Consider the following 12,225-nt stretch of genomic DNA (forward strand, 5'->3'; position numbering starts at 1 on the left):
GAGTAGAACAAAAAACATACAATCTATAGAATAGATATCACAAATGTGCAGGAGAAACCATAAAAATCCTAAGGGCAATGGTCATCATTACACAGAATAATTCACACAGAAGTGTGCATGTGAGTCAGAGGATTACCTGTATGAGAAAAGGAGTGCATGTCCTCGTGTGTGTGTGTGTGTGTTAGGTCAAGACTATGAGCAGTGAATTTAATTAACCTTATAAAACCGAGAGCCCCCATTAAGGCTCTCGGTCAAAGGTTAACACGGCAGTGTTTTATGTTGTTTCCTTGAGCTTATGTCGAGAAAGCATAACTGGCCGTCTATATCGATTCTAGCTCGCCATACAATAACCATAATCACAGTGATTCAATCATAGTTGATCTCAATTAGCGTTACGTTACGTCGGTTTATATTCTGTCGGCTCCGCTCAGTGTTTTCAGCTCCGTTTCGTTTTGAAACACTTAGCAACATAGCTGCTAATACGGCTATTAGCTACTCAGCTAGTATTAGCTCCTAAGTGTCTTAAACGAAAACGGAAAACCTAGTCGCCGTTTAGGAGGACAGATACGGCTCAAATGTCCCGTATACGTCGAGAGTTACACATTATGACAATCTTAGTAAAACCGAAGTCCCTCACACAATAACTGACGTTTGCATAGCATAACTTGCATTGGCTGTAAAGCTGTGGATGATGGTCACGGAGATGAGCCAGCAGATTTGTAGTGTTGCTACCCTTCGCAGCAACTTTCTTTCTGCATGTTCTGCACACAGGATAGTTGTCCTCCACCAGCTGTCCCTCGGCATTCTTCAGAAACCCAAAGTACGCCCAGACCTCAGACTTTGTGCGTTTAGTTGGGGGGGAAATGTCCTGAGTGCCGCTATCACCACCTTCCGCCATGTTTTCATTCTTTGTGTTTACACATGCTACGCATTCACGCAGCGCCTGCATCGCGAGACTTGAATGAGGCTGTTATTACATATCCTGATAATCCACCGCGATAATGCAATTAATTTAAACATAAATGGTAATTCTTACCGTGTAAAAATTAACCGAAATTTACCGTAATATCAGTAATCGTTACATCCCTACAGGACGCATTTGCCCCCGTATCTACCTCGCGGCTGCCGGCTGCATCCACCTCCCTCAATACTGAACCAATTTTAAAACGAGTTGTACCTATGAATCATACACACACATACACATGGGGAAATAGGGCCCAGGTTGAAAAATACCAAAGTTATCCTTTAATTAAGTGAGGCTACACCAGTAAATCTGCTTTTCACTGGGTGCAGACTAACTTAAGTTAGCATGATTATGCAAGATGGAATTAAGTTAAAAGATTAACTAATGTCCTCTAAACCATGACCCCCGCTCTTTTTTTTTTAAACCTGCATCACAACCTGCAGGTCTGTGTGTGGACGTCATACATTATTCAGGGGATTTTTGATGTGACACGATAAGTTATGAAAGCTTTTGACCAGAGGGAAACGTTTATTTGCCTACATGTACAATGAGGTATTTAAATGTTATGTTTTTCAAATTAGGCCGCTGCTGTCTTTCGTTATCTTGATTAAACATTTCCTCAGGCTAAGTGAGGTATTTTATATTCCAATACAATACAATTTATCCCTGTAACAGTCACAGCACAACATCACCCCTCAGGATGACATGCAGATCTAACCATACAGAAGAGTGGCCTGCAGGGCAAAACAACAGAGGAGGAGGATGCAGCACGTCCAGGGCACACACTCTCACACTGGCTGTCCCTATTCTGTGTCATCCTGTAGATTTTCACATCAGTACCAACTGGTCAGAGAGCAGCTCTGCTCCCTAAACAAAACGTCTCTGTGTGTCACTATGCAGCTGCAGCTTCCGACATGCCCTACTCGGATGCATGACCTAGTGTGGAGGGGCTTGGGGACTTCAGCCACAGAACAGGGGGATCATGTTTTTGAGGACATTCATTTGTCTTGCCTCTAGTGTAGCTTTTTAATCACAGTCAAGATATTTGTACACTTAATTTAACCATTTTTTTGTTTTCACCAGCTTTAGCCCAACAACAGCAGGGAGGTCTGATACACAGTGTCAGTCATCCCCTCAGTGTTTCCCCTCCCCTCACTGCTTGGACTGGTCCATTTCGCATCTGAAAAAATCTGATAGTTGGAGAAGAGTTCTTCATGCCAGTGACGGCTGTAGCCTCAGCACATAGAGTACTGTAGCTCCTGGATCACCCTAAGGTAATATCTCCTACTAAGCTGTATTCTTAACCTTTAATTGGTACTATTTGTGAGACCTAGTCCTCAAAGGAAAAGTCTCAGCATCTATGCAGCTGCCTCTTTAAAAAGTACCTGTTATGTATTGATGGATGAGCATGCATTTTTGTGTTTACCTTTTTGAAAATGCTCGAATTATTGACTATAACAGCAGCAAACATATCTTTATAATGTAGATAAGATATTTATTAAGTGTATTTTATTTGTCAACGTTAACTTGTGATTTAACATCTGTTTGTTGGCTTGATATGTAGTTACACCTTTTCTTTACAGATAAACAAATGGATGAGAAAGAGCTGAGTGACCCCCTGAACAACGTGTCTCTCATCAAAGGTAACCCAGCTGTATTTGTTTGTGAATGACTTGTTTCGATGTTCAAATGGCTCATACCTGACACAGCATATTTTTACTAACTGACGATGTGAGGAGAGAGAAAAAGCATGAGTCACAGTTAAGAAGAGCGCCTGAGCCTGTAAGGGCAGTCAGTTTGCTTTAGAGAGTGCTTTAGATGGCCTTGTTTAAGAGGCTGATTTCTCTAGTGTCAACAGCTTATTAGAAGATGGAGTCTCTTTGCACAGGGGGCACGTCAGCTGACTGTTCGTGCCATTTAGGGAGGCTTATTAAAAGATTGCAAGTGATAGTGCAATACAGAGAGCATAGAAATCAACATGAGCACATGAGAAATGTGTGAGCATATTACAGAGCGAATCAATTTTGCATGATGAATGAATTTGTAATGCTACACTGCACCTTACATAGGCAGTACAAAGCAAACAGTGTCCTCACAACAACGGCACCTCAGTCCTCTCAGAAATTATGAGGATATTTCTCAGTTTCCGTCAAAGACAGCACATTGTGGGGCTGTAAAATGATATCACTCCTGGCAGTTTTATCAGCAGTTTTATAGAGACCCGCTGAATACTGTTAGACATTCAGCGTGAGCCGCGCTAACCCTCCGATTCGGTTTAAGAACGCTGTCACATTCATTGGGAAGGAAACAGACAGCGGGGTAAGATAGACCATGATGGCTTTAGCCTTCAGCACTTGTGCTAAAAAAAGACTTTCCCCTACATTTTTTTCTTCCTGTCGTCACTTGAGGCAGTGTGATGCTCAGTATCCCCCAACTAGTCAGCGAGGTATTTTTACATGCAGGCTAATCCCATTATTTGTCAGGTGTCAGCCCGTGACACTAAGTCATAACTGCTGTGATAACTAATGCTACCAAAGATAACACGTTGGACGCCCTCATCTGGAATGCTGTCTCCATCTCGTGCTCCCGGGACGACATTCATCTCTCACATGAACTGAGCATACCCCACGTACAGGAAGCCCACTCACATTCTGACTCTCACTCATACATATGCATGCATGAGGGGACACACAACCTCATGCACACATGCAGGACAGGGCACTGCCCGCCCATCCTTTGTCTGGCACACAGCAGGGTGGTCATGTGCTCAAGTCAGAGGGTGCCACCAGCCTCCAGCAGTCGTTACATACCCTTTCATTTTAGGGACATTTATCAGTGCCATCTGGTAGTGCTGCTAACAATACATGTGTGTATTTCTGCGGTGCGTTTATGCAGCCACGCGTGCCAGACACAATGAAATCACAGTTTTCACGACAAATGCAGCACTTCATGGCAGTGCTCTGATGTGCCCATATATGGTGCACATGCTTGACCTGTCCTGACTCTTGTTTTTCGCCTCTGCCAAATGCTCACTCTGAGATGAGGTCATCTCTTTTCCTAGCCACGGTAGATTAGGGGATCAAGATATTCACTGGGAATTGCAAAGGCCAAGTATTTGTGGAGCTTGTTTCCACGTCTAGGAAACACAACAGACCCTTGACAACGCTGGCTAGTCCATTCCCTTTGTGTATTGTTTACAATAACCTACTGTTAACAAGCAGCGTAGATGTGCCAGAGACTTGTTTGTTACCGGGTTAATGGACAATTTGGAATAAAAGCTTGGTTAAAAAAATGCAGTTGTGTCTATTTCTGGGTGAGCAATTAGTTTATGTAATGGTCCCATTTTAATATCTTGGGAAATCATCTAGTATGTCAGCCCTGGTTAAGTATTTGGGACTGAGGCAGAATTAAAATGGTGGGACTCTGAGTTATTCTTCTATTTGTATAGCAGCAAATTGCCATCATTACTGCCTGATGTGTCATCATAGTTTGAACTTTACTTTCTAACATCTCTGTGTGCACTCCAGTGACTCTGCAGGCAGATAAGACAATCTTTTCTTAAAGCTAGATACGCTTATGATAGGACAAAGGACCGTCTAATCTGGATAATGATTTCAGTTCTGTATTTCATTATCAGATGACCTGACCAGGTCAAACATGGGGTCCTCTGGTGAATCAGAGAAAATCATCCAACGCTTGAATGATGAGCTTCGAGAGGCCCAGGAGCAAGCTAATACTGAGAAGCACAAATTCATGGAGCTACAAGGTAACAATACAAATGTTTGATGTTAGATTCCCACAAATCACTTGACCGACAATTACAAATGCATGAAATAAATGCCGTCATGTTTTGTAGGTATTCTGCAGGAAGAGAGAAAAGAAAATAAGAAGCAAGCTGATGAATCTGCAAAACAGATAAAACATCTTCAAGGTACATCTTTGTGTGTTGTGAATTAAAAAAGCTTTATTTATCCTACTTGAAATATCAACATTACTAATCTAAACACCGACCATGATTTGGACAGCCCAGCTGCGGCAGCTCCAAGATGAAACAGACATTCTCAGAGAGCAGATAGATGTCACCTCTGGTTCACACGACGAGCTACAGAGCGCACGTGATGAGGTGAAGGCGCTGAAACGTGCCCTGGAGGCAGCCACTACTGAGCGGGACCGTGATGTCGCCATTATCCAGAACAACCTGGCGACCGTCTCGAAGGATCTGGACAAATGGCGTCAGACTGCCAACAAATATGAGCGTGAGATTGAGAACCTTCAGCGTGACCTTCAACAACAGAGCAAGCAGTGGCAGAAAACTGCAGAGATACAAGGTATCAAATGGTCTAAACACACGTAACGATACATAATATGATGATAATAGCTGGTTTAAAGTTTCTATTTGACCTGATTGAAATATGGCTCGTTTGTTTCAAGCATTACGAGACTCAAATGTACAATAGTCTGTTGGAGCTTACAGAAATTATAACCTAGTCTCTAAGGTAATTAAGAAAAGAGCATCTGTTCAGAGAATGTTACATAAAACCTTTTATTTTCACAGCCAGTGAGCTGCAGTCCATGCAGATGGAGTGTAATGGCCTTCAGAAAGAGTGCTCTGTCCTGCGATCTGAAAAACAAGACACAGTGAATAAGCACCAGAAGGAAAGGAGCAGTTTGCAAAGTGAGTGTGCTTCCCTCAGGGCAGAGAAGGAGGAACTCCTCAAGACTCACCAGAAAGAGAAGGGCAACCTGCAGAGTGAGTGCACAGCTCTGCGCTCTGAGAAAGAGGCCGTGCTGCAGAGACAGCAGCAGCTGGAGAAAGACCTTGCCAGGTCAGTGCACGGAGCTACATCACCACGAGCTCAGCTTCACACACCCCACCCCCCCCACCCACACCTTTGTGCTTCCTCAGTCTCATTTGCTTGACTGTATTCCAAGATGTTTCACTGCACAGTTTACCCTTCTCTTCGTGTGATCCTTCACCTTTTGAACTCAGTGTTGTTTTGTTTCTGATAGTTCGCGTGCCCAGAATTCTGAGCTGAGCAACAGCCTCAAAGCCCTGGAGAGATCCCAGCAGGAGTTGGAGAAGAGGCTGGCGACCCTGCAGCTCCAGCATCAGCAGGACAGCACCAAGCTGCAAACCCAACTGGATGAGGCAGACAGCCGCAGCAAGGCTCTGCAGAGAGAGGTACGTTCTCCAAAGACCAGAAAATTAGCCAAAGTGTCAAGCATCTCAGAATCACTCCCAGGAATTAACAGTAGAGCTAAGAATAAACCTGGCATTTACCCCTTGTGTACAGTTGTTGTTACTCAGTCAGTTTCTAATCCTGTGACTAATTTAACAAATACTGCTCCATTATAACCAGTGCAGCTGTCTACATCGCCTGCACTGGTCACTGCCCAAGGTGGCCAAAGTCTTCAAGTCTACATACAAATAAATTATTGTGTATTGATCTGTGAGATATGTGAAAACAGCCCTGAGTGCACAGCAGCACCGTGGCAGAATGGATCCAGTGTAGAAACTGCCTGAGGACTGCAGCTGCTGCTGCTGACACGCTGCTTTACAAGGTGTTACAGTATTTATGAAACTTCCTACATGCACACTCAGCGAAGGGTAGAAGTTCTCTGTTGAGAGCAAATAAAATCACACTGTAATGACGCACAGAACTATAAAATTAGATTAAACCCGGCGTCAAGGATCAAGTATGAATAACCAGTAAGTTCTGATATGATGGCACCTCTCCATGTAGAGTTCGTCACCCTTTATGCTGGTAGTAGTGAAACCATAACACTATTTCTCAATGAGAAAGTTGATAAAAGGGTTAACCCCAGTGCCTAAGACATAGGATCAATCAAACAGACCTATGTGCAACTCCATTTAGGGCTGATTTTCACTTGATAACTACAGGCCCTGATCCTTTATCTGTCTGTCTGGGCCCTTGACTGCTTTTTATCTGGGCATGTAGTGTTTCATGATGTTTAAGTGATTTATTTGCCTGCACACATTATTTGATATTGTATCCTCACTCACTATCAGTTATAATGTAATAAGAGCTTTATCAGACAGTCAGCAGCCTGCAGTCATCTAATCCAAATGTTTTTAACTTGTTCTGGTCATCAGAGAGGATGTTTAAAGGGACAGTTCACCTCAAAATTTTTCTTCTCTTACCCATAGCGCTGTTTATCAGAGTGCTTTGGTGTGAGTTGCCATGTGTTGGAAATATCAGGTGTAGAGATGTCTGCCTTCTTTTGAATACAATGGAGTTAGATGGCACTCGGCTTGAGGTACTCAAATTGCCCCCCCCAAAAAATAAAAAAAATAAAACCACAACAGCAATGTCTCTTTCCAGAAATCATGACCCGGTTACTCAAGATAATCCACAGACCTTGTTGTGAGCAGTTTCATGTAGGAACTATTTTCTTTCTCCAACTGAGTCATTGCACAGAAGGAAGTGTGCATCTACTGCTAGCTCATCTAACACCACAGAGCTAGCTAAGGCTACAGCTCAGCCAAGGAGGACGTCATTAATGTTTACTTCTCAAGCTGTCACAAGCACCAGCCGCTTGTCCATGAGTAGATGTATGCTTCCTTCTGTGTGGTGATACGGTTGGCAGGTGTAGTTCAGTAGAAAGAAAACAGTTCCCACATGAAACTGCTCACAACAAGGTCTGTGGATTATCTTGAGTAACCGGGTTATGATTTCTGGAAAGAGACACTCCTGTTGAGTTTTTAAAATGTGGTTTTTGTTTTTGCGCTTCGAGCACTACAAGCCTAGTGTCATCTAGTTCCAATATATTCGTGAGATGGCAGACATCTCCAACACCGGGCAAGCCACACCAAAACCATTTAGATCGATAAAAAGCACTGCAGGCAAGAGGACAAATATTAATTCTTGATTTTGGGAGTAAACTGTCCCTTTAGGACATTAAGACTAGGATGATTTCCTGAGGTTGAAAAGAGATTTCTTTACTCTGCCTAAAAGTAGGACCAAGTATGTGTCCCTGTGAATTTGTGCCCAGTTAGTACTGATCTTTTGCTCTGAGAAAGCTAATAAATACACGTCCTGAACTCATTACCTACTGTGATTTTCATCGATACCACCCACCCACCCCGGGACACAGACTGCATTAATGGCCTCCTCCACTGGCTCGTAGATACTAAGTAACTCACTAAAGCTGTTTTGAAGTGACTCGCAGCCTCTCTCTTAAAACAAAAGGTTGTGAAACTTAAAGCATCCCACAATCCGAACAGCCCACAGTAAGAGGTTGTTGTTGGCAGTGGCACAATGTTGTATGCTCCCAGTCAGGTTTAACAGGCTGGATGGGGATGGATCAGCCACTGTGACTCTCAGACAGGAGCGGCACTGTTGAATAGCAGAAAGCAGAGATGAAGTCATCCTTAACCACAAGTCATTCATCCCAATGTGGTGTGACTCATTCAGCTTCTAAATAAATGTGGACTAAGTGCTCTCACAGTGCCCTTCGCTCATCCTGTTAGGCCCTGTTGGAGGACAAAGACTGAAAGAAATTGTCAACACCTTGAATCAATCACTGATACTCACATCAGCAACCTTTGGCCGCAGCATGCTCCTTTGTTAGCCAAATATACCATGAACAAACATTTGAATGAAATGAATTTGTCTTGTCATTACTTTAAAGCAGCACTTCACCTCCCAAATTATAACTTGTATATCAGTTACTCACCGTGCGTTACCTTGAATTCGTGAAGAGAAATTTGTTTTTCTCACACGCCTTCACATTAAACGAAGAATCCAAAAAAAGCAAACATTCCTTATGAATTGAATCCAATGGGGACCACTTTAACAGCAGCAAAACTATATCAAAACATCCTTTTAAAAACTCATACAACTGTTTTATATTTATAGTGTTTTATTTGAAAAACTTTATTAAATAAAAATGCATGTGTGTGGGAAGTATTGAGCATACAGCTGGATAAAAGAGACTTTATTATTCTGCACGAGTTGTGGGAGAGTTTTTTAACAAGTGTTTTGAGATAGTTTGTTGTTGTTAAACGTGGTCCCCATTAGGGATGTTCCTGGCAACTAATTTCTCTGGCGACTAAACGAAAATTCTAATTAAGAGTAGTCGAAAGGAAAACACTCAGAAAACAGTCAAAATTTAGCACAATTCATTGTTAAGTATTTATAACATGGTGCTGTCTGATGGCTCTGTAGCTCCCACTAGTGGCGGGCAGCTGCATGACAGTTAAGCGGCCTTGTACGTGAATAAAACACTAATTGGTTTAACCGACTAATATTTCTAGTGTCGTCTAGCAAAGGGGCGGATGTTTAATCGTTTAAATGACTAATCGCGTGTATCCCTAGTCCCCAGTGACCAGGTTTTCCTCACTAATTCAAGGTAACACACGGTGGGTAATTGGCACACAAATGGTCATGTTTCAGGTGAAGTGTTCCTTTAAGTTGAAAATAATAACTTGCTTTACGCAGTATGAGGAGGCTCAGACGGAGCTGTCAGACCTGAAGGAAAAATACGAGAAGACTGAGCAGGAGAAACAGTCGCTTAGGGAGGAGTTTGAGGAGTGCAAAGCCAACATGAAGGACTTACAGGACAAAGGGACAAAGGTGAGTGCTGGTTATTATACACTAACAAAATCACATATAACTGTTTGACAAATAACATATTAAAATGTGCTTAAAGTGTAGAAATAATGATCTGCAATGAAGTTAAAAAAAAAAACAGCACCATAGCTTTGCATAAGAAGCAAACATCTTCAGTTGATTTGGTTTTAGAAGCATGAGCTTTGCTTCAGATTTTGCAACAACAATACAATGAGCATCTGTTTATTTTGTATACCTCCAGGCATAAAACGTGAATCTTTAAAAGGATTCACAAAATATTTTTTATCTCTGCAGCACACCTGCTCCTCTTTACTCATCCGCTGTCTTTTACTGTTGCTTTTAGACATTGACAGCCGTGTGTGACTTTGAGATTTGTGTAAACACCAATTACAAACAGAGACTACTGACTGAAGGGGTTTATTAATAAAGCCACACCCGACTAAAGTATGTCCCGTTGCAGTTGATTACTGTAATATCCCTTCCCTTCTGTAGACATCCCTATTGCTGCCTGTTCAAGCCATAGTCATCGGCCTTATCCTGGCTTTGCTGTATTGGTGCTTCGGCGCATTGTGGTAGTAAGGTACACATTACTCCTGTCAAATCGGCCTACATCTTTCATTCCCATCAGCGTCTTTTAGATCATTGCATGACTTAATCAGGTTTTCCTCATCCCCCAGAATGCTTTCCTTGGGGTGGAAACTCCAAAAATTGACTCCTCAGAGACTCTAACCTCTCTAATCATGCAGTTTCAACATCTGACATCTGTTTGTCTTGTCTGGATGGCTAATGCTTAACAACTGTCTCTCTCAGTCGGCTTGGATGAGTTTATCTTTATCTGAAAGAGCTGTTTTTAACTCGCATTCTCTGTGCACTGCATCGGTTTCGTTGGCAAGCTCCCTCTGTCAAAGCTTTGGCGAGTCCTATGATGATGATGACGATGATGGGCGGTTTCATGTGGTGACGGTCACGTTTCCATTTCTGTGTCACCGCTTGTTTCAGAAACCGTGGATGATCTGGGGGCCTGTGGCTGCTGTGGCTCTAACAGCTGTGACGGCTGCCGTGCTCTTCAGGACCTGAGGGCAACGTGCTCAAACACACACGCACACACACTCATACAGATGAACCCATATTTGTCATCTCTGCACTGAAACTGAGAAATCTGCCCCCTTATCATATCTGCACTATTAATTAGGAGGGCTCATACTTAACACTGTTTAATTTTTAAGATGCTCTATTTTAGATGAGAGATACGTTAATAAAAGAATGTCAGTTTTGTGTGCAAATGAATTAGTTTGTATGCCTATTATTATTTGAAGGAACTCTAGTTGGGTTGTTTCTTTCTGTCTACTCTCATGACTTATAGGATTATCCATTAATGAATGTAAAGATATGCTACACACGTAATTAGCTCTAAATATATATGATGAGGATGATATTTTAGAGGGATCACCTGGAGTTTGACCCTCCCTAAATGTAACACATCTCTGTAACTGTCAGAATAATAAATATTGTCACAATAATGCAGCCCCTAACTGAGTGCATGATGACTGCCCTAGATACATAATACATTGGTTTATAATTGTGGTGGGCACCAGAACCAATGTCAGTGTAAAAATGGGCCATTTTAGGACATTTTAGAAACTTCTGAATAACCGCGGGAAAGTATTTGAACAGACAGAGCAGAGTTTCAAAAAGTGTTTTACATTTATGACCATGGACCGTGGGCATATGCACATGCTTCCTACAGTAACCCTGTGATGGAGAACTGATTTGTTTATCAAATGACACAAGGATTAGCTAGCTACCACACCCTGCAGTCCCTCCGCCTTGCTCCTTGTAGCTGTGAACTGCTTCGCCAGGGAGAGGGCAGGCAGTGACTACTGGGACGGACCCTCATACGGTGGCTGTAGCAACTGGAATTCAGCTTCAGCAGTTACAGCAGGCTGGTGGCCAGTGGCAGGGAGTTGGAGTGGTCCAATCCTAAGCGCTGGCTGAGTTCTAGTTGCTGCAGCTGCTAGCTGAGGGCCCGTCTCTGGAGCTGCTGCCCACTCTCTTCCTGGCCAGGTGGTCTTGAAGTGCTGGGGAGCTAGACTGAGGACACAGTGATTTGAGGCTCTAGCTTAGTGGTTCCCAACTGGTGGGTGGCAGGTCCATACTTAAATACATTTTAAGTACAGTGACTTTCCGGCACAGAGCTTTTACTTTTGAGTGCCGTTTCCTGCTGTAGAGTGAATGATTTATGGAAAAGTACTTGACAAACTAGCTCAGTGACAAAGCCATAGGCAAGTATGACACTGAAAATACTAAACTGTGTGGACCTTGAACCAAAGAGTGAGGAGAAATCTAGACCTCGTTGCTGGACCAGTTAGGAACCATTGCTCTAGCTAATGTTAGCTTCATAAACACAAACTTAAAGCTGCAGCTATGAGCCTTAAGCTCTAGTTAGCAGAAGCTAAACTATTCGAAAAATTTCCTCTCCATCTCTTAAACACTGAGTTTTATTTTGTTCATTGTCAGACTCTCTTTTTGACAAGTCCATCTTTCTTTTTTGGGTTGCCTTCCAGTGTAGGCAGTTGTTGCCGATGTTGGAATAGCAACTTTCTCTGTGGGCCATTGAATCAGGCTTTCACTGAAGGGATGTGCCGTAGAACAGCCACTAGAAACAGT

The 12,225-nt window shown here is 42.7% G+C and overlaps 1 protein-coding gene across 2 annotated transcripts; it reads left to right on the forward strand.

The window, feature by feature from the left end:
- The first annotated feature begins 2,047 nt into the window (after nucleotides 1–2,047).
- Nucleotides 2,048–10,845, forward strand: slmapb (sarcolemma associated protein b). 2 transcript variants are annotated; one of them, XM_050065896.1, is made up of 10 exons: nucleotides 2,048–2,238; nucleotides 2,548–2,607; nucleotides 4,602–4,730; nucleotides 4,821–4,895; nucleotides 4,990–5,292; nucleotides 5,520–5,790; nucleotides 5,975–6,146; nucleotides 9,427–9,561; nucleotides 10,051–10,138; nucleotides 10,558–10,845. In XM_050065896.1, the coding sequence occupies exons 2-9, from the start codon at nucleotides 2,556–2,558 to the stop codon at nucleotides 10,132–10,134; spliced, it is 1,221 nt and encodes a 406-aa protein (XP_049921853.1). In that variant the 5' UTR covers nucleotides 2,048–2,238; nucleotides 2,548–2,555; the 3' UTR covers nucleotides 10,135–10,138; nucleotides 10,558–10,845. The 2 variants fall into 2 exon arrangements, with proteins under 2 accessions (XP_049921853.1, XP_049921854.1); XM_050065897.1 differs by lacking the exon at nucleotides 10,051–10,138 and having other exon boundaries at nucleotides 2,049–2,238.
- The last annotated feature ends 1,380 nt before the right edge of the window (nucleotides 10,846–12,225 follow it).

The sequence above is a fragment of the Epinephelus moara genome, chromosome 16 (assembly GCF_006386435.1).
Source record: "Epinephelus moara isolate mb chromosome 16, YSFRI_EMoa_1.0, whole genome shotgun sequence".
NCBI classification, from domain to species: domain Eukaryota; kingdom Metazoa; phylum Chordata; class Actinopteri; order Perciformes; family Serranidae; genus Epinephelus; species Epinephelus moara.

Bases quoted from the DNA above. Each gene is read 5' to 3' on its own strand.
- slmapb (XM_050065896.1), top strand. From the start codon at position 2,556: ATGGATGAGAAAGAGCTGAGTGACCCCCTGAACAACGTGTCTCTCATC. The intron at 5,293-5,519 runs GTATCAAATGGT...TTATTTTCACAG, and splicing joins GAAAACTGCAGAGATACAAG to CCAGTGAGCTGCAGTCCATG. The intron at 9,562-10,050 runs GTGAGTGCTGGT...TCCCTTCTGTAG, and splicing joins TACAGGACAAAGGGACAAAG to ACATCCCTATTGCTGCCTGT.